Source organism: Sinocyclocheilus anshuiensis, unplaced genomic scaffold (genome assembly GCF_001515605.1).
Source record: "Sinocyclocheilus anshuiensis isolate Anshui unplaced genomic scaffold, SAMN03320099.WGS_v1.1 scaffold1038, whole genome shotgun sequence".
In the NCBI taxonomy this organism is placed as follows: Eukaryota; Metazoa; Chordata; class Actinopteri; order Cypriniformes; family Cyprinidae; genus Sinocyclocheilus; species Sinocyclocheilus anshuiensis.
In genome coordinates, this window is record NW_015536540.1 from 982,878 (window position 1) to 1,004,835 (window position 21,958).

Sequence of the window (21,958 nt, forward strand, 5' to 3'; positions counted from 1 at the left end):
TAATTAGCTCTGCTTTGACCTTTTCTTCTTCCTCTTAGCACAATATTATCCACATATGTCCCCTGTCAGTTTTAAAATTTGATGCTGCTTGTAATTATAGTAATGGCCCTATCATCATTTACACTTCAAATTATCTCAGACTGAATATCAGAAGTTGAAGTAAATTCATTGTAAGATTATTCAACTCCACTGAATAAAATAAGACAAAATTACTGTAATTACACAGCATTATGGTGTTTATGTAACATTTGATGTCTAGACTTCGCCTAAACTGAAGTCCAGCCGCAATTAAGATTAAAATTTATATATTGCAAACACATGCGTTTAATCCTGCAAAAAAAACAAAACATCAAAAGGGTCTTCAAAAAAAGTGGAAAAATTGGAAAGGCCTGAAGTTAAACTATTATGCTGTCTTCAGTTAGAACGAAAAGAAAACAGAGAAGTAACCATCCAAAAATATGAAAGTTATTTATAAGTACCAGTACAAGTTACATAATAATAAAAGTCAATTTGGTGGAAACATTAGAAACACCTTGGGCAGATATTTTTTTATGCTGGTATACAAGTGTACATTCTGTCAAGTTTGTGTTTTAATAACATACATCAAATCAGCAATAAAATCTGACAATGGTGTCTTAAATTAAATTAAATATATATATATATATATATATATGTGTGTGTGTGTGTGTAATTAATATTTAAATATTAAATAATTTAATTATATAAAAAATTATAAATAAATACAATAAATATATATTAAAATACATTTAATCTAAAATACATAAATTAAATTACATATCTAAAAGAGGATTGACTTTTTAAACTGAAAGGTGGGAATTTCATTCCTACAGTTACTGTTATATTTTCTCTCATTTGTCTCTCTACAAGTGGCCTGTCCCCTTCTGCTGTACTGTATCTGATAATGATGACATTTCCAAATAAAAAAAGTAAAATGAATGTGAAAATAAAGCATTTTTGTTATTTTTATAGAGAAAATTTGAGCTTTTTGTCCACCAGTAACAGATTTAACAGGATAGATCCCTGTTACACAGCTAGTCTTCAGAACAGCATGAAAAGAAGAAATTTGATTGAGCAACACAATCACTCTCAGCATTGTGCAAAAAAAAATAGGGTCCCATAATGATGACCCACTCTGACGTCATCTCACTTCCTCTCCACTTTAATTTGTCATTTGTGACGCAGTGGAAAAAGGATTTTAGTAGGTATAACTAGCTTCATGCTGTGCATTCCAACGACAAATCTACACACGCTCCAATAAAGCATGAACCTCAAAATATGCTGAAAATTACACTCATTAAAGAGTAGCTCTAAATATAAACCTACAACCAGCAATTGTGCAAATTGCTCACTATAGTCTCTCTAACAGCTTTCAGGCTTGTTGAAAGAGCCATAATTTGAAACATTCAGTTTGATATGATTATCACTGTGCTACAACCTATCTGCCCTGCAGACCACACACCTTCTGCCACTGTGCCGTGTTCATTATAACAGGGACGGTCTAATTTTGTCACATCCCTTCACTCACTTACATACAAGTTGTTTCACAAACCCTAACAATGGCAGTTTACATTTCACACCAAAATATCTATATATTGCAAATTTTGCTAAAATAATAAATAGTGTAATTATAAATGAATAATTATTAAATTGTTTGTTATATATAAATGAAATATAATTCTTAAAAATATAAAATACATAAATATACTTTAATATAAGAGATAAAAATATTAATTATATATAAATAAAATACAATGCAAAAAATGTAACTAAAATTGAAAAGTTCAATAAAAAATTTTACATATGCATAGGGATATTAATATGAAATAATGTTGAACCTATTTAATGTTTCGGACTACATCCAACAAGATGCTATTAAAACACGGAATCATTTCATCACACAGAATACTGTGCCAAAGCCCACAGCTTTGTTCAATGTCATTGTTCCCCTTTTCTCCCCAGACGCAATTATTCACAAAAGATGGATGTGATCTGTTGCAGGAAAAAAGGACTGTAATTATATGAACTTGGCTTTGGTGTCACCTCTAAAACCTGTGATGAAGTTGCATTCTCTCTTTTTACCACAGAACAAGACCTTATTTTATTACACAGCATATTCAGTCTGAAATTAATAGGCCATAATAAGTTGTTCTTGAGATTAATACATCCATTACAGCTCATCTTCATACCCCATTTATCCCTGCTTCTCTCTTTTCATCTTTCTCATCAATTCACAGTTTTTCCTCGCTCTTTCCCAAAAGCATCTCACATCTAAAATAAGTTTATCATGACATGCAGTTCTATAACCAAACCCAGAGCTAAACAGTACAAAAGAACAGTGTTTATTTGATCAGAAAGACCACCAAATAACTCCGAGGTCTACCGGACTAGAAGATTCTTGTATATGATTGGCTTGGATTTCGGAGTAAATTGGTCATAAAATATCAAGACAAGCACAGTCTGCTTAAATAAGCTATTCTAAAAACACTCATAAATTTCCACAAGAAGAATTGCTTAATATAAACCAAGGCTCAAACAAAAGATCTCAGAACACTTAAGCTGTTACTTGGAATTGCTACTCAAATTTGAATGTTTACACAATGTATTCTTGATAATTTCAAGTGCATTATTTAAGACTGTATTCGGATACTGTTGTGACTTTATGACAAAAGATCAAGTAAATACAAAAGGGCTCACATACTTTTTCCTAATTGTTTTGTATATGATCAAGCAGTTAAACATGATCAGAAGTGTTTTCCCTCATGGTTGTCAACATTTGATCAAAAACACAGTAAGGACAGTGATAATAATAAGAACCATTATTAATAACTGAGCACCAAATCAGCATATTAGAATGATTTCTGGAGGATCATGTGACACTAAAGACTGGAATAATGACTGCTTTGCCATCAAAGAAATAAATTAGATTTTAAAACACAGTAGTCAACATTTGAAGTGGATCAAAACCTTTCATCAGAGTTGTCCTAAAGGCTAAATGCGTTCTTGTCTTAGGACAACTTTGATTAACTTTTTTGATCCACTTCAAATGTTGACTACTATATTTTAAATTGTAATAATATTTCACAATATTATGGTTTTTACTGTAATTTTCATCAAACATATGCAGTCTTGGTGAGAAGAAGAGATTTCTTTCAAAACCATTTAAAACATCGGTAGTGTATTCAACGTTAATGCGGTTTTGTCACACCAATGAGAGTGAAATATGGAATTGAATCATATTCAGAAGTCTTTACTGCTGCTCTGGTGTTTATAGCGAGTCCCTGAAGTTGACAGCGCCATAAAGCATATTGTCTACCGAGGTTATTATTTTATTAACATCTCCAGTACCTCCCTTTGAAACTCAAACCATTCAGCCATTCCACATCCTAACAACCTGTTTTGAAACCAATAAACACAGAAATGCATTGCAAAACATGAGCCCAATGGTAAGCTAATGCATCCCAGAAATCCCCATAATGCAATATTGACTGGCCCTTAGGCTATGTTTGGACACTTGCAGAGTTTAATGGTTAACGGTTATAGAAGCTTCGAGTTAAATGGGTTATCCATATTTCTGTGTTGTTGTTGTTGTTCTAGAATACTAACGCACTTTCCGCATGAGGTGGCTTTCCAGACGAGACTTTATTCTTTCAGGATTGTTCTGTAATAATAAATGAAGAGAGATGCGCACTCAAAGCGTATACTACAGGTGCCGAATTCAAAGAGGGAAAACAAGGGCACCCAAGCTGATGCGGCGTTCCCGGGGTGTATAAATACATCAACACCTGAGAGAGAAGCTCACTCGCTTAGTTGTTAATAAATTCCGTTCGCGCCAATCGCAGTGTGCAGCACACGTGCAGATGCTTTTTGGTAAGAATAGCGACCTCCAAAACGGGTTCCGGAGAATAGTTTCCATTAAGCAAATGTAGTAGCCTATTTCCTGTGGTTCTATAGTGGCTGCTTTTCTGTTTTCCAATGTCTTGTGACGTCAATGTCTACTTCTAAATGACCATGGTTGTTTTGTTCATGAAAAAGGAGTTTCTAAAATAAAAGCATGGAAGGAAGGACTGAAAATGTTCAAGAGAATAAGGCTGCGTTCTTATGAAACATCCTTGTTATTGGGTCGACATGATCTATGTCACACATCTTTCTCATGAGGTTCATGGCTCCCATATAAAACGGCACTTGAGAAGATATATCTCATCTCTACCACAGAAAGATTATTTTGAATCACACCAGTGTGCCTTGAAAGCACTAACAGGACACAAACTCACTGAAGCATTTTCCATAATGTTCTCGGGATGTTGCAGTCCCAGTTTAAAGTGAGCATTTCAGTCAGTGAGCATTTTCAGGTTGCCCACAACTGTACATGCTGTAAAATGCAATCAACAAATACAAATAAAAATATATAATATATATTATACATTTATATTACACATGTCTGTAAATGTACAGCAAGTGTAGTTCTAATTTATGCATGACTGCAAAGAAATATTTCCGAAAGCCCAAAATATAGGTTGTCACATTTATCATACATCACATTCATCATCACGCCATCACATAATTTTTTTTTTTTTTTACCTAGCCACAGCTTGAATAGCTACAATGAAAGTGGGCAAATTCGAAATATTAAATATAGAAATTTGCAAAAATGTGATTTAGATTTGAACATGAATTGCTATTTGCAACCCGATTTCCATAATATGACATTTCTGAGTGAACCAGTATATCCAGTAAGAAAAATATAGTGCAGGACTTAATTTGAATTATCATGACTTGACTGGATTTTGAAATTGACGTTTCATATCAGAATGAAGCTAAATTATTGCTTAAACAGCTATAGTACATAAATGAATACACTAAAAAAAATACTGGAAATTTTGAATAATTAATCAATCTGTTGTTAATTATTCCTTGTTAAAAGTCTGTTTGCAAACAGCCTTCACTCATGTAAAAGCATCACCCGATGATGATCAGGTATCAGGTCCATGTACACCACAGTAAGAAAGCAACATCTCCGCAAGCATTAGAAGAATTCACAGATCTTCCTCTCAGCTGTCCAGTGCTTCTGGTGCAGATAATGAATCCAAACCACACAGGCTAATTTAATCACAAACACATGATTTAATCTGAGGCCTGAACAAATAAGGTTCACCTCACTACACAAAACAGCTGAGACAGATCTATCTCCCAGGCACATCTCTATGGATCCTGACAAATTATATTTGAAAGGGCCGTAACACAGGGTGAAAAACAAGCATGCAATAGCCTGAACAGACATAAAGGAGATTAATTGCAAAACCAAAGAAAAACACGAGAGACTGTAAGAATACGTTGCTTAGTGGTTCAGTTTACAGCTTTCCTTGAAATCAAGGAACTGCGACATGTGTGATTATTATTATTATATATGAATATTAAAATGTTTCTACATTTATTCAGCATTTTATTTGATATATATATATATATATATATATAGATAGATAGATAGATAGATAGATAGATAGAAGTGTGTGTGTACAGTATATAGTCTCATATAGTGCTTAATACTGTATATAATCAAATAAAATGCTGAATAAATATATACTGTATACAAATGAATGATATACAGTACATAGTAAGTATATAGCCAATTTTTCTGAAATGCATCACACCTGTCTGTCCAGTTTTGATGCCGTCGTCACATGGCATTTGGTATCTGTTGATTTTGACTGCTGACTCATGTCTGGTGAAATAATTGCTTTGTCAAAAAGGGTCGCAGGTTTGTTCTGATGGGGTCATGGTCTGCGAAGAACACAACAGTGGTAAATGTAAATACTTTCTAACTTCTTCATTGATTGTGGTCATAATGTGGGTGGAAAACAGACAGGGTTTTACAGATGCTTATTTATTTTATGTATCCGTTTTACATTCTAATGGAATGAAATGTGACATTCATGCTATAGTTTGTGTCCCTGGAGGAACGCGTTTAATGTTTTACATATAAAGACAAATGCTAACACACACAGACACGCAGATACATTAGAGAAGTTCATACCAACTTGGTCTTGAAATATGACCGTCATATACTGGATAAGTCGAATGTTCACCAATGACCTCAAAACGGCCCCGGACCAACCTTGGAGCAGAAGTGTCAACTAATCCAGCAGAAATACTGGAGAGTATTAATTGTTCACTTTCAGCACGAACAGGTTGTTTGCAGTCAGGACGAACAGTCTTTCATTAGTGGCCCTGAATCCAAGTACGGGGTCATTGGTATCCAGGTTGGCTACCTGTTGTTTGGCAACCTGCCCGACCTGCCGACCCTGCTTCCGGTTGAAGAGCACCGTGTCGACTGGCGAGGGCTGGCGGTAAATGAACACACGCCTGAGGCACTCGCAAAGAGCAGCGTAGGAGAAGTTGGGTGCACAGGTTGCATACTTTTTATCGCGTTTTGAGGCCTGAACATAACCTGAACAGAAATAAGAAATAAGAACTGGGTGTAAAACACTGTCTCAATGTCTAAGGCCTTGTCCACACTAATACGTTTTCGTTTAAAAATGCTTTTTTTTTCTCTCCGTTTTGGCCTTCTGTCCACACTGAGACGGTATTTTTGTCAAGGAAAAAACGCTCTCCAAAGTGGATAAATGTGAAAATCCTGTTGTAGTGTGGACTGTAAAAACAATGACGCATTTTTAGTCATGTGACGCATATTGTACCAATAGATAGCTATGTTTATACCAGTATTGTGCCTGTTATATGCTATTACCTTTCACACTGTTGCTAAAGATTTGTTACTTTGTACACTCTAGGTTTTGCGGTTTAGATCAAACATATAATGGGGAGTGAGAGTGACCTGGAGTGAATGATGAGATATTTTTGTAAATAAAATCCTGCCAGAAGAATTGCATGAAAACTTATGCCTGTTCCGTCTGTATCGTCTCAGTGAACTTTTATGAGGGCTTTACACATGCGCAGTAAGGCTAATTTAATGTTTTCCAATGTTTCAGAGTGGATGAGAAACTTTTGGAAAACGCTAATGTGGATGAAGAGCATTTTGAAACGAAAATCTGTATTAATGTAAACATAGCCTAATGACTAGGATAGAAAAAGAAAGCTGGTTGACTCAGGTTGTAAAAACACTATGCGAGGGAAGTTTAGGAGTTTAACATTTGACATTATTCACATGTCCTTACCGAGTGCGTTAAATGTTGAAATGTGCTCCCATACATCGTTGTCCTGGTTGGGACGGGGCTGCCAGAGCAGTGCTTCAACATCGTGCCGTAAGCAGAAAGCGGGCATCTCAGAGGGGTCAATATGAACAGAGAAAAGGAACTGGTGGCTTCCAAGGCTCACCTAAAGTTCAAGAAAGCATGTAAATAATTCAAAATTATCTGTCAAAAAATTATTTACAAAAATCTACACCATAGTATATATCCATTTAAAAAAAAGTTTCAGTAGGACTTTTTAATGTATTTGAAAGAAGTTTATGCTTACCTTTACTTGACCAAAAATACAGTAAAAACAGAAATATTATTACAACCTACTATTTTAACACATTTTAAAATGTAATTTATTCCTGTGATGCGAAAGCTGAATTTTCAGCATCATTATTCTAGTCTTTAGTGTCACATGATCCTTCAAAAATCATTGATATGCTGATTTTGTGTCTTTTTTTCTAAAACAGTTGTAGAAACTGATATTTTTCCAGAATCTTTGATAAATAAAAATTTCAAAAGAACAGCATTTATTTGAAAAAAAATAAATAAATAAAAATCTAAAGCCACTACTGTCACTTTTGATCAATTTAACATGTTCTAGCTGAATAAAAGTATTTCTTTACAAAATTTTGAATGGTATTTTTAAAGAAAGAATTAAAAAAAGTTATGTTCCAATTATACTTAGACTTTATAAATCGGTCTGGATAATTGCATAATGTAAAACAAACAATTCTGTCTGTATCTTCTTATATACAGTGGGTACAGAAAGTATTCAGACCCCCTTCAATTTTTCACTCTTTGTTATATTGCAGCCATTTGCTAAAATCATTTAAGTTAATTTTTTTTCCTCAGTGTACACATATATATATATATATATATATATATAAACCTATAAGATTTCACATCATATCTTCTCAGTAGAAATGGAGGCTGGCAAGCAGCATGGATATGAATGGATATTGAATTATTTTGAGTCTGTTTTTCCATTGTACTGTCTGCCTATTATACCATCACTCTAGCAGAATATGAAATGAGAAAGGAAAAGATCTCCATGCATATTCTCAAAAAAGAGCCAATTATGAGGCGCCCATCTGAAACGACAGCAGGATTGAAATGTCAAAAGTAAACAACAGCAATGCAAGATGGTGGCAGCTGTAAGTCAACCACCATTATCGTCACAGACATGATGTAAAATGTCTTACTTTTTATGAATCACGACCATTTTCATGTTGTACAGAAAATAAGTGTTATGACTTCTCAGTAACGTCTTTGTACCTCTGCACTTTACACTTGTCCTAAAATCCATTTGGTGAATGCTGGCAGCCAACATCTCTTTAAAAATGCCATTTTTGAAAACTCATCTTGCTCTGCTCAGTGCTCACTGGTAACTGCGTATTAAATTCAGAGCAGTGTGCGGCAGCCGTTATTCACAACTGCTGACAGCTTCACATCTTAAAATTGCCACCACTGACATTTAGACATAAAACACGATAAATTACCTCTATAAACCTGTCTTTAAGAATTTGTTTAATTACTTGATTTCTCAAAAATATGTATCAGTTTAGAAAGAGAATGAGTGACACTATATGCGCAATATCACTCGAGTACGAGAGCGACACCGGCTCTATATCAGCATGGCTGTGATTAGGATACCGGCTGATATAGAGCAATATCTCACGGTTCTCAACCAATCAGATTTGAGAACCAGAACGAACTGTTGTATAAATTACAGTAAATATCTGGATGTCGAAAGTGTTGAACATTTCCTGCATAAACAGGAAACTGTAATGGTAGTGTATATATCGTGGGGGAAGTCGTGGCCTAATGGTTAGAGAGTTGGACTCGTAACCCAAATGTTGCTAGTTCGAGTCTCAGGTCCGGCAGGGATTGTAGGGGGGGGGAGTGAATGACCAGCTCTCTCTTCCACCTCTTCCACCAAGGTGAGACCCTTGAGCAAGGCACCGAACCCCCAACTGCTCCCCGGGCACCGCAGCAATATGGCTGCCCACTGCTCCGGGTGCGTGTGTGTCCACTACTGTGTGTGTGCATTTGGATGGGTTAAAGGCCACATGTCACGTCACTTTCACTTTCACTTTTCACTTTATATACACTCACATCTATATTACACTTTCATTCAAAAGTTTGGCATAATTTTTTTTTAGAATTCAATACTTTTATCCAGCAATCCACTGAATTGATAAAGACTGCCATTAATAATGTCAGACATTTGTAATGTTGCAAAATATTTCTATTTCAAATAAATGCTGTTCTTTTAACATTATATTCATCATAGAATCTCAAAAAAAAAAAAAAAAAAATATTGGTTTCCACAAAAATATTAAGCAGCACAATGTTTTCAACACAAATAAAAAAAAAAAAACGTTTATTAAGCAGCAAATCGGCATATTATAATGATTTCTGAAGGGAAAAATCTGATTTGCCATCACAAGAATAAATTACATTTTAAAATATATTAAAATACAAAACAGTTCATTTAAATTGTAATAATATTTCAATATTATTATTATTTTACTGTATTTTAAAAAATAAATGCAGCACATATGAAACCATTACATACAAAAAGTAGATGTTAACCGCAGATCTTATTCATTATACTCAAAAATAAATAAATAAACACACACAATAAAATGTTACTTCTGGGTTTTAGGACTACAAACACCAATAGCTCCAAATGATTCCAACAGAGTTTCAAGCTTTACAAATTAGCATGCTGCTAAGCTAACAAAACAATAGACATTGTAGACTGGAGTATTTTTAGTGATACTTCTTAGTAGTGAATGAAATGTAACTATATTTAGTTGACATTTCTTTGTTTGTTTTTCTTTGTTTGAGCATGTACAAATTGTAAAATTGTAAAGTAAAATTGTAAAATTGCTTTATTCAGTTAGGATACACCCAATACTGCAAGAATTTGGACAAATAGGTCAAAGCATAATGCTGAGGGCCTACCTTTTTGAACAACCTTTGCAACAGAGCCTAAAAGTTCTCCTAAGGCAATTACAGTCCAGTTATCTACCGTCACCACTCATTTTCACTGAAAAAACAAACAAACTTGCACACAAAGCCAACTTCTCTAGACTGTAATTATGAGGGGATTTTGAAACGTGTCTCTGTATTGTTTATGAGAGCGAATGTAACTGACCCCATTGATGTGCACGTTTATGGCGTCAAAAGCAGCACACAAAGAGAACAGGTGGACCGATAATGAAACGCATCTTAAAATAAAGGCCCTTAAAACCTTTCATTATGTTCAGAGTTACACTACTGTTTGGTCTCTCAGTAAGAGGTTGAAATGTTTATGGCTCTCCACAAATGGGCAACTGGCTGTGCCAGAACTGCTTCACAAGAACATCACACAGTCTCATGTTTAATTCATGAACACAGCAGTTGTTCATGAATAAGGTTTTTTTCTGCTGGCCTGCAGTTCAGATTTTTACTTGGCATACCAATATTTTCACTGACCCCACCAAAAGCCAGCTAGATATGCTCACCTTATTATAATAATATACATTTGAAGTTTTTATTTTTATATTTTCAATTTTAATTGGAGTTAGTTATTTATTAATTTTACTTATATATTTAATTATTTTAACTGTAGTAATTTTTTGTAATTTAGTTGTTGTTTTTTTGCCTTTTTTATTTTTTTTAAATGTCTATGTAGCTTTTATACATTTTTATTTCAGTTTTAGTTTTAGTGATTTTGGTACTTTAACAAGTTTAACAATGAAAATATGTTGCCTTGGCAAACAGATGAAAAAAAATAAGTTTTTTTTATATATATATTTTATTTCATTTCAGTTAATGTTTATATTATTTCAGTTATTTTTCTTGCAGTTTTACATTTAGAAGTATAATAATCCTGGTCTTCTTTTTTTTTCCACAGAGGAAAGCCATACAAGTTAAAAAAAAAATCCTTGAGCTCCATGAATTCAAGTGACAGAAGGGTTAATACTTCATTTAATCACGTCAACTACAAAAGTAGCATTTGAGCAATGTATTACTACGGATTACTACAGGCAACAAATATTAAAATAACCATCCATCAACCACATCTCCAGCATTATACTTTCTATATTTAACGGAAAAGCACTTTGCTCGTCTCAAATTGTGGTGAGGAGCTCTTGAGATACACATCATTCACATATACAGTAAATGTCAACCGTCTCCTTCACTTGTTGCCGTGGTGGCTTTGAGTTGAAAGACGAGTGTGTCTCTCAAAGGAGAGGTGCCACTCTACAGGAACACAAAAAAAAAGAAAAAGAAATAAAAGTTCTTTCAGGTCTGCTCCAGCACCCAGCTGAGGGACACAAACATGCAATCTGAAATCTCTGAAGAGGTCGACATGGGAAAGGCTCTCCTCAGAACCTGGAGAGAGGCGGCTTTACAATCTGTCAGCGAGTGCACTCAGAAAAAGGTCAGTGCGTTTCGCTGCATCAATCTAAGTGATTTAGAAGTGACAGGAAGAGAGGAAATGGTGGGGGGGTTGGGGTGATGATTCAGGACGTGGAATTTTATTCTATGGTAAAAAAAGCCTTTACAAAATGTACTACATGTACAGACAAAAATGAATAGTAAATAAAAAGCCATGATAGAGGCGTGTAGAGCCTGGTTTATACTCGCCGCATCAGCAAGAGCGCGCGACAAAAATGAGGCGAATATTGAGGAAACGATGGATGGTTTTCAAGCTAAAGTAAAGTAAAAGACCGCTTCTTAAACCAGAGAAGGTGAACATGTTGGTATTCTTGTGGGGAAAAAAAACATGCAAGTCCTGTCACTGACAGCCAGTTTAGTTTTACTTTTCTTTTTGTTTTAGTTTTAAAAAGCTTGTTATCTTTGCTGTTTAGCCTACACTGTAAAAATGATTGTGATTTTAACAGTAAAAGGTTAATATTTGATTTTTTTTTGTTGAAATAACATGTTTCTTCTTAGTTTTTTTCTTATCAGTTGTGTACATTAGGATTTAATCTTACATCTAATGTTGTTAAATGAATGTTTATTGCATTATTTCAGTATCATGTGTGTCACCATGATGGGGTTTAGTGTTTGCGTGAATGACACTGTGCACCTTCTATATATAAGTATTGCCCTTCTCAGCTCATAGAAAAGCTGTTTGTGATGAGCTTTGGTTCATCACGTGGCTTTCTCATCACCAGCAGTTTTTTGTGGTTATCAGTGCATTACAATGGTTCAAGACAGATATTAGTGCTTCAATATGTTGGTTTATTAACATTACATCAGTTAATGAAATATGGTATTTTATTGTGAATTTAAGTTAAGTCTGTAAAACCTAAAATGTTGCTACCATATTTTTTACGGTGAAGTTCTGGCAACCACAACTGCCGGTATTTTACCATAAATGTCAGATTTGTTTTTACAGTGTACCTCACGTTACGCTATGGAGGCTTTCTTTAATTATTTTGTTTTTTTATTTATTTGATTCCTCAGTGTTTGCTAACATTCTGTAATTTATTAGTCGGTATGTGGTGCATGCCATGCCTCGTCTTGTTCGTTTTTGTTAATAAAATGTAAGCTAGTTTGTCATTATAGCCTAATGTTTTATTATTGTTGTGCTTTTTAATTACGAATAACAATGAATCCGTCTTTTGTTTTAGTCTTAAAAAGTGAAAGGTGTATAGATACAAGCAAAACAGACAATTATCTTTTCTTGTAAAACGTGACACCAAGATCGCGAATTCGAAAGTAAAAGTGAAAGCACACGAAGCTCGGCTTATAACATAGCAAAAGAGGAATTCCTGTTCAAAAAATTTAAAATCACAAAAAATACTGATGAAAAAGAACGGGTTGAATGTTGAACACTCGTTACCATATAACTATAAACTATGATAAAAGTTCATCAGCATGCATTGATTAATCCCATGTTGTAGCAAAAAAAAATAAAAAATAGCGACCAAATCATGTGCTTGTGCGACCAACTGAGACAGTTAGTCGCAAAAGAGCGACCAGTGGGAAGAATGAGTCTAGAGCCCTGGGTTGCCCTGTGTACTTTAAGTGTTAAGCGGATTTGCAACCAGTTATTATCTTTTCTTCACCAGAAATAATTAAACCTACTATAAATGAAAGACAGAAGATCAGACAAATCATAATTTAACATAGCCTTCCATAGGGTTCAGTATTAACATGCCAGCTGTGAGTGATACATTGTCCTGCACTGTTTGTCACTAATTTACGTATATATATATATATATATATATATATATATATATATATATATAAACAATGCAGAGAGATTAGAAATATAGAAATATTAGAGCATTTTTAGAAAATTAATTAGAAATATTTTATTTAATTCAACATAGAATTTATTAGACAATAACTTTTAGGTTACAAGGGCCATTTTTTCAGAAGCTGCATCTGAAATATCTAGATACATTTGAATATTTAGATACATTTACATTTGTAAAATGTATGAAACATGTCGGAAACATGTCACATACAGAATACAGAATTGCATTTACATTTACAGTTGTATAAATAATGCCATTAGATTCATGGGTTTTAAATGGGTATTAAAGGGATAGTTCACCCAAAAATAAAAATTCTGTTATTATTTACTCTTTAATTCTGTCTTGTACGTATAGGTACAGTATATACTAAATATCTAAATTAATATAGAGAAATGACTTGATTAGCACAGCTGCACCTATAATAAAAGCCACTATTTGAGGACTTTATTTCTTGCCATTAAACACTGAGATTTCTGGCATGAAAGAACTGTTAAAATCAATCATAATATTACTGACTTCGCTCTCAGCCACCTCACGTTTAGGTGACTGATCGTTTGATTGCATGTCAAAGACACAGTCAGCGCTTGATTGTGCCGAACCATCAAGTGCAGGAATGTTACTCACAGCACGAGACGCCAGAAGAGAAAAATCTATATTGTGCTTCTGCACTCACTCTTACAGCACAGCTTATTTGAAGATGCATTACATCTCAACATAACAGCACAGATCCTGAGTCTCTTATGGGAACTTAAACAAGATAATGGTTGCATTAGGTCAATAGGAATTCAAACACTGATCTGACAGCTATGAAATCTTTAAGATCACATCAGATTTTTAAACCAATCTTCTCGGTTAGAACCAGCTCATGAATCTACCGATGCAAAGATGTTTAATGCTCAAAATAGGCTTGATATTAAAATACGTTCGTTAAATGCTATACTTTTCAAACTTAAGTTTGGAAACCAAAAATCTAAACATGTACGTTAAATGGTGTTTGTTGTTTTTGTATGTGACTGGTTACTGGTTCACAGTAGTTCAACCATGGTCTGGACAATAATTTACACCTAAATAATGATAATGTGAAATATATCTGACCAATTACAGACAACATCTGGACATTGAAGCCCCATCCAGCCTATTGTATTCCTATGGCCTTACCACATGGGTGGGCTTCAGAGTGGCACCATCAAAGCGCATCAGTGTAGAGCTGTCCTCCGGAAACATGTCACAGTCCTCCAGTTCCTGGGCGTTGCAAGGGGGCTTGTCCTTCTCTGGGTTTGGATTCTATGAAGACAAACAGGAAACAAATACTAACAATTTAGAAACTATTTCCAGTACATGTCTTTGCTATGTTTTAAATATCTTACGTATAAATAAAATGATTCTTTTCCTAAACATTAAATTCTAAACAATGAAAATCCATCATAAAAATATGAACGATCACATTTAAAACTATGATAAAGTTTTAAGACAAAATATCCTATTAAATATAATGAAAAATATATAATTAGATTTAAATATTAGATTTAAATATGTTTAAATCTAAACAATGTGAAATGAACATACATTATTTATTATGTAAAAATTATTTGTATACATTTTCCAAAAATTAAGACCCATAGCTAAAAAAAATCAAGTAAATAGTGTTTTTTTTGTAATCCCCAAAAGTTAGTGAAAGAAACTGACCAGGTCTTCAGAAGTGAGATATGAGAGTCTCTGCTGAAGCTGTGATTTTTGTTCATCACTCATTAGATATTCTCCCCTCCGGTCCTCAAGAATCACCTCAGACCACAGCGGCCCTTCACTTCGCTTCTGTAGACTGACCTCCAAACTACACAAACAAAAACTCTAAATAATAATTAAAAAAACCTGACCAAAAACATTTATAGTGCATCACAAGAATATCATGTAAACCACCTCAGCACTTCTGGATAAAGAAATTCAAATGATTTCCCATCACACAGATCACTGAATAAAATTACGTTTTGCTTTATGGTGTTGACAGTTCGGTTATAAAATAAAGGACTTAATCAAAATTAATTGTTTTCCCTTTGAACTCTGTGTACAAGTACTAATAAGGATGGAACATTTCCAATCTATTCGACTGCATCTGATAAAAACAATTCCTTTTATATATTCCATTATATTGTATATGACTCATAATGAGGACCGCTTTGGGTTCCCATACAAATGCAAATGACAGTTACATTGACTGTAAAAACAACAGACAGAAAACATAAACACACCTATAAACACTCAAATCCGAACTTAGACAGCGTCCGGCTCACACACTCAAGAGCACAAGAGGGGCCACCAGGGGCCTCTTATTAAAATCAAGGATCTGGAAACACAGATGAGAGGACTGAGAACAATGCGGAGGGAGGGGTTGTTTGCATCTCAGGAGGAGGTAGTGAGTGAACAAGACGTGAGGTGACGTTTATTAGAAAGAGGATTGAACGGCGGATGAAGGGAAGGACGTGGAAATTCAAATCAGATGAACAACTAATGCTCTAATCATGCTTCTGAGAAATGACTACTTCGTAAACCGACACGTGCGATGAATGTGTACGAAGGCACATTGGCAACTCACACAGCTCAGCGTTAGCCAAAATCCTCGTGCATATACACAATATATTTAGTCTTTGCCAAGACATAATGTGGAACAACAACAGTTCTTAAAGGGGAGGTTGATTGCGATTTCACTTTTTTAATGTTAGTTAGTGTCTAATGTTGCTGTTTGAGCATAAACAATATCTGCAAAGTTACAAAGCTGAAAGTTCAATGCAAACGTTCAATGTGTGCTTATATATTTTTTTTATTAGCTTTAATTTTTATTTCAGTTTTCGCTTTGGTAATCAACTTTTAGGCAACTTATTTATTTCAGTTAGTTGCCAATACAATATTTCTCATTTTAGTTTTTCAAGTTTCTTTAAGTTTTCATCTAATATTTATCTGATGTATTTCAGCTTTATTGTTAATTGCCAAAAGCATTTTAAATATTTTTAGTTTTAGTTAACAAACTGGCAATCGTCTAAACCGTCTTGGACCAGCAACAAACCAGGTAGAAGCTAGTCTTAATGTAGGGTTACAGTGGTTTCTGAAACTTGGTAGCTGGTGCCATTAACTAATGACATGCTATTTTCCAAAACCCAGAAACTAGCATAAGATTTTATAGAGAATACTCAGGGGAAAAAAAGACTTATGTGGTGCTGTGAGTAATTTCTCTTAGCTGTTTAGCTAACTCTCACCATTTTGCTTCATTCAACCACATGTCCTCCTCTCAAAGGCCTTCTAACACATGTCGGCAATCATGAACACGCACAATGAGTCACATGCAGAGAGCGTTCCTGATAGGCCAGATTTGGGCTAGGCTAAAAGGCGTGGGCCGCTCCCCTGACTCTTTCCTGCTGTCTACACAGTCAGCGAGACAGGTATGACACATATTCCAGTGACATCTGTCAGGATCTTGAGATGTCTGTCAAGTTATGTGTGGTATTCCACAGCACCTTTAAGCAGAAGCCTCTGTTTGCTAACTAGGAGAAAGAGTTGAGTGTGATTTTTCTCTCCTGTAGCATAGGGCTGCAACAAACGATTATGATTATGTGAATGATTAATTGAGCACGTTTACATATACACCAGTAAGCTGATAACTCACAAATATCAGCTTATTAAAATAACCAGTTTTCCCCGTTTACATGCACATCAGTAACCTGACAACGCAAGTAAGCTGCACTTACATGACTTCAGTAATAAATCAGGTTATTTCCCTGTAGTGACGTCAAAAAATATATATATATATATTTTCAATACCTGACTGAGTATTCCATACATTTGTCAGTTGTGATGTTAAATTAAGCTTGCAACATGTTGGGAAGCTTACAGCTCATATATTGGCAAAAAACTGCCTGTTGCAACCGGTTTATGCTCACGCCGGTTTTGACCTTAATCCGATAAGGTCCTCATTGAGATCTCGCAAAGGAACGGAACTGACTACAATTGAGACAATTGATGGAAAGCTGGCAGCCTGCACGCTTCTTACCTTGACCAACTGCTTCCATATGCATCAATTTTCTGTTCTGATCTCAACAAGTCTGGGCAAACTAGCCTATTGAGTAGGCACCCATCAGAGGCCGCATTTTTATGATGTCATCATGTAGACTTCTTACAAAGTATTTTACAGTATTTTAAAACTACAAAAATACAAAACACTAAAGTATTTTGATACAAAATACGAAGCCATTTTCATCAACCCTATCAAATACAAATTACAAAATACTATTTTGTATTTGAAATACATGTATCATAAATACTGCCCATCCCTGACTACAACAAGTTACTTCCCAGGTTCGTGACATCACAAACCCAGATAAACCCCGCCCTCGGGAAAAGGCAGCAAAGGGTGCGAGGCCATGCTTGCGCTGCTTTAGAGAAGAGGAAGAGAAAACTAGAGGTGCACATAAAAATCTATTCATATATGAATCGTGATTCTGTCTTCTAACGAGTCTAATGGATTCACAGGTTTCAAAATCAATGTTCTAAAGCAGCGGTTCTTAACCCCGTAAGCACAAGGTGATAAATTCTATTCTAATTTAAATTCTATTCTATTGTAATTCTAACTTCCACCTATATCTTTTCACCTCTTATCATCTTTAATGGTCCAGGTGCTGGCCTCAGGATCTACAGGAGCGAACAGTTGCCCATCCAGCAGCGGTGCATGATCCCCTACTCTGACACGTAGGCAGTCCACAGCGAGCTTGAAGCGGATGTCATCTTTGGTGGTGCCTTCAGGTAACCGCACATTCAAGGTCACATCCTCTTCTGTTTGCTGCCAGAAGTAGATGGGATCTGTGATCAGAACAATGGAAGAAGTGACACCTGATTCAAAGCAGATGTTTACGAATGAATGCATAATTAAATGACACCGATATCTGGAAGACCTGCACATGATTTGTTTGCTTAAATTAATAAACAGGTAAGAAACCCTACAGGCAAAGATTTTCTGAGTATATCCTGAACAACCATTTAAACAATGGTAATATAAAAAGACAAGACTGTATTTTGTAATGCATGTTCAATTACATTGTCTTTTCTTTCTATAATATCATTCAACCATCACTGAACCATGTGTGTAATACAAAGTATGATAAGAGAATTCTAGGTCACTGTCACACTATTGCAAAAGATAACAAATTAAACCTGTATGTACCTGTGTAATTGTGTGGCTTTATTTAGCAATGGAAGGCCAAACTCCTGCTAAAAATGCTTTTATAGAAGCCATTTGTTGAGAACATTAGTGGAGAAAAAAGCTCTTTTTATGTGCTATTGAGTTCCAATGGTGTAGTGACTACATACTTTATCAACAAACTGGTACTGTATCTGTAAGGTTATAAGTTCAACCACTTATAAGTACAATCACTATTATGCCCTTATGCACATCAATAAACCTCAGGTTGTTCCAGGGGGACCCGTTTGGATACCATAAGGCACTTCAAATGAAATTATCAGCTAATTGACAAAATAGTAATTAGACACACTTGATGACACCTCAAGCAATTTGAGTCAATTTGATTTTCTGCTTTCCCAGAGTTACAGTTGCAAACAGAAATTAGGGTGGTCAAACCATAACCCATAACTGTGGGTAAGGTTTAGTAGATTTGTTTGGCTATAGCACCTCTGGTGGTGGTTTTAGGAATGAGGTTACATTAATTTTCAGTTATTTATAAGGTTTTAACCAGGTATGGCTGCCAGCAAATTTAGGAGGCATTCTTAGGGCAATGTGGCAAACCTTGTGTCGATAAATAAGTAATAAGTAATAGATAAATACGACAGTTCAAAAGTTTGGGGCCAGTAAGATTCTATTGGAAATAAATTAATACTTTTATTCAACAAGTATATATTAAATTGATCAAAAGTACCAGTAAAAACATTTATAATGCTACATATATATTTTTCTTTTTTTAACATTGATAAATGTTTCTAGAGCACCAAATCAGCATATTAGAATGATTTCTGAAGGATCATGTGACACTGAAGACAGAAGAAGTAACATCTGCTGAAAATTCAGCTTTGCATCACCAGAAATAATTTGTATGTTAAAAATATATTAATATTGTGAAATATTGTTACAATTCAAAATCACTGTTTTCTATTTTAATGTTTTTACTGTATTTTTGATCAAATAAATTCAGCCTTGGTGAGCAAAAGAGAATTCTTTGAAAAAAATGTTTTAAATGAAAATCACTAACCAGTTGTGGCATTTTAGTGCAAAAAAAGGCATCTTATTCACCAACCACTGTAATCCAGCTTTACCAGGTGTTATAAACTTGTTTTTATTTTGTTCAGTACAAACATGTCTCCTTTAAGATGTGCTTTAGTCAGTGCAGCATTTATCAGAATTTTATTAGAAGACATGGTTGTGTACATTTTCTATTGATCACACTGTCATCCAGATAATGCAGTCGAGCGCACTTAGCATTTTAAAGAGCTGATTCAGGTGTCTGGATCACAGTGATGGGAGTGATGCTGTGCAGTCTCAGTCAAGTCTGCCAGATCACGTTACTCCACCTGCAACATGGGGAATAGCATAATGCAAATTGCATTCGGCACAGATTTTTAGCCGTGCTTCCCATTTTACCTATGAATCGGGTGACAAAGCTACGAACAGAGCAAGTGCTAATATACAACACCACAAGCAAACTCAAATTCATTCTTAAAGGGGTCATATGATGCTATTTTAAAGATCATTATTTTGTATATTTGGTGTAACAGAATATGTTGACATGCTTTAATGTTCAAAAAACACATTATTTTTCAAATACTGTACATTATTGTAGGTCCTCTATGCCCCGCCTCTATCAAACATGTCGTTTTCAACAAAGCCCCCTCCTTTGACAAGCGCAGTCTGCTCTGATTGGCCAGCTGACCCAGTGCATTGTGATTGGCCGAACACCAAAGGAAAACTTGAAATCACATCATATGACCCCTTTAATGAATTCCACATAAAAGTTTGCAGCAGTTGATCTCTTAACCAAAAACGAGAGGCGGATGAGGAAATAAAGGAGCAGAGACATCCAGAGAGGTCGGACTCTCACCCACTCAGTCTTAACTGTGCTGGCAAAACCTTATTAGTGAAATTGGAACAATTTTCTCAAGCCATAAAGCTGCTTTAGAGTGCAATGAGGAGTGAGAGCAGCACGCTCATTATCTTCTTTTGTTGCAGGTCTAGTCAACTTGCAGCCCAAGCGGAATCTTGCTGAGCAAAACAGGATAATGAAGAGAAGGGCAATGATGGTGACTGTGTGTACATCATGGAAAACAGGATTTGGCATTTGATATACTGATATGATATGGATATGGTATATTACTATGGTATACTATCCATATATGATATGGATTTGATATACTATGTAGACAAGATGCAAAACTTCCTCCCAAGCCCACCCAGACCATTCATGGAAATTAAACATAAAATTTTTTTTTTTAAATATTCATGGTTGTGACGTCACAGCCAGGGGCATGTGCACACCCACATTAACATTTCAGTATTTAGCAGGTTATTTTGTGCTTATGATCTATAATGGAACCAACAATATCAGTAGATCTGCAAAGAGGTTATTCACTCACAACACCGCACGCATTATGATAGACCTATAGAAAAAAATATTTGACTCTTTTTCTTTTCTAAGAATGGCTTAACTTGAAGTGCTGAAAAAAAAAAAAAAAAAAAATTGGAAAAAAAAAATATTATTTTAAGGTACTTTATGATATGTTGCCATACGGTAACAGCATACAATAGTGGCTCTAACTTAGAATAAGTGTAAGTTTACTTATAGTCAATATTTTTCCTCAGAAATGTTGTTTGTGTTGATTCAATTGGTGCTATTATAAGCTTTAACACAGCACTTATAATTGACACCTTATACATACCTTCCAAAAACTTGTGCTTTTATTTATTCCATTCTTTCTTGCTGAATAATGATTTATATTTCATGAATATTATTTAAATTGCTAATTTATACATTTAAAACAAATATAATACTGTATATCATGTATCATAAAACATTGACATAAAACCAAAAACATTGCAGCTCATGAAAATTCAGCATTATGCAATCTTATGAGAGGAAGACTATGAACATGAGCCCCCCATCCACCCATAATCCTTGAAAGATCACTGTTTTTTTTTTTTTTTATGTATGAAACTTCACAAAGCAGTTTTTTTCATCTGCGGGAAGAGCCAGTTCTGCCCTTTTCTTCTTTACCTTGCCACAGAATACTGCCGTGCTCACTGATGTAATGTTACCTGTATTCATATTTAATCAAAAGTAAAATTGCCATTTAAATTTGATTATATCCATAATACAAATACCATTAACATACGACTAATCAACATTATTTCACTAGTATTAATGTTGTTATTGTTACAGCTTAACAAATTGCAGCTGACCTTGCTAGCTAGCTAAACTATTGTAATAATGT

The 21,958-nt window shown here is 34.8% G+C and overlaps 1 protein-coding gene across 2 annotated transcripts in view; it reads right to left on the reverse strand.

The window, feature by feature from the left end:
* Nucleotides 1–5,633: 5,633 nt before the first annotated feature.
* nudcd1 (NudC domain containing 1) overlaps nucleotides 5,634–21,958 on the reverse strand; it is a 23,923-nt gene continuing 7,598 nt past the window's right edge. For both annotated transcript variants that reach the window (XM_016497764.1, XM_016497758.1), the window contains exons 6-10: nucleotides 18,118–18,325; nucleotides 15,167–15,311; nucleotides 14,639–14,764; nucleotides 7,191–7,350; nucleotides 5,634–6,466 (exon numbers count right to left, since the gene is read on the reverse strand). In XM_016497764.1, the coding sequence (XP_016353250.1) occupies nucleotides 6,180–6,466; nucleotides 7,191–7,350; nucleotides 14,639–14,764; nucleotides 15,167–15,311; nucleotides 18,118–18,325 (926 nt within the window). In that variant the 3' untranslated portion in view covers nucleotides 5,634–6,179. The remainder of the gene's footprint in view (nucleotides 6,467–7,190; nucleotides 7,351–14,638; nucleotides 14,765–15,166; nucleotides 15,312–18,117; nucleotides 18,326–21,958) is intronic.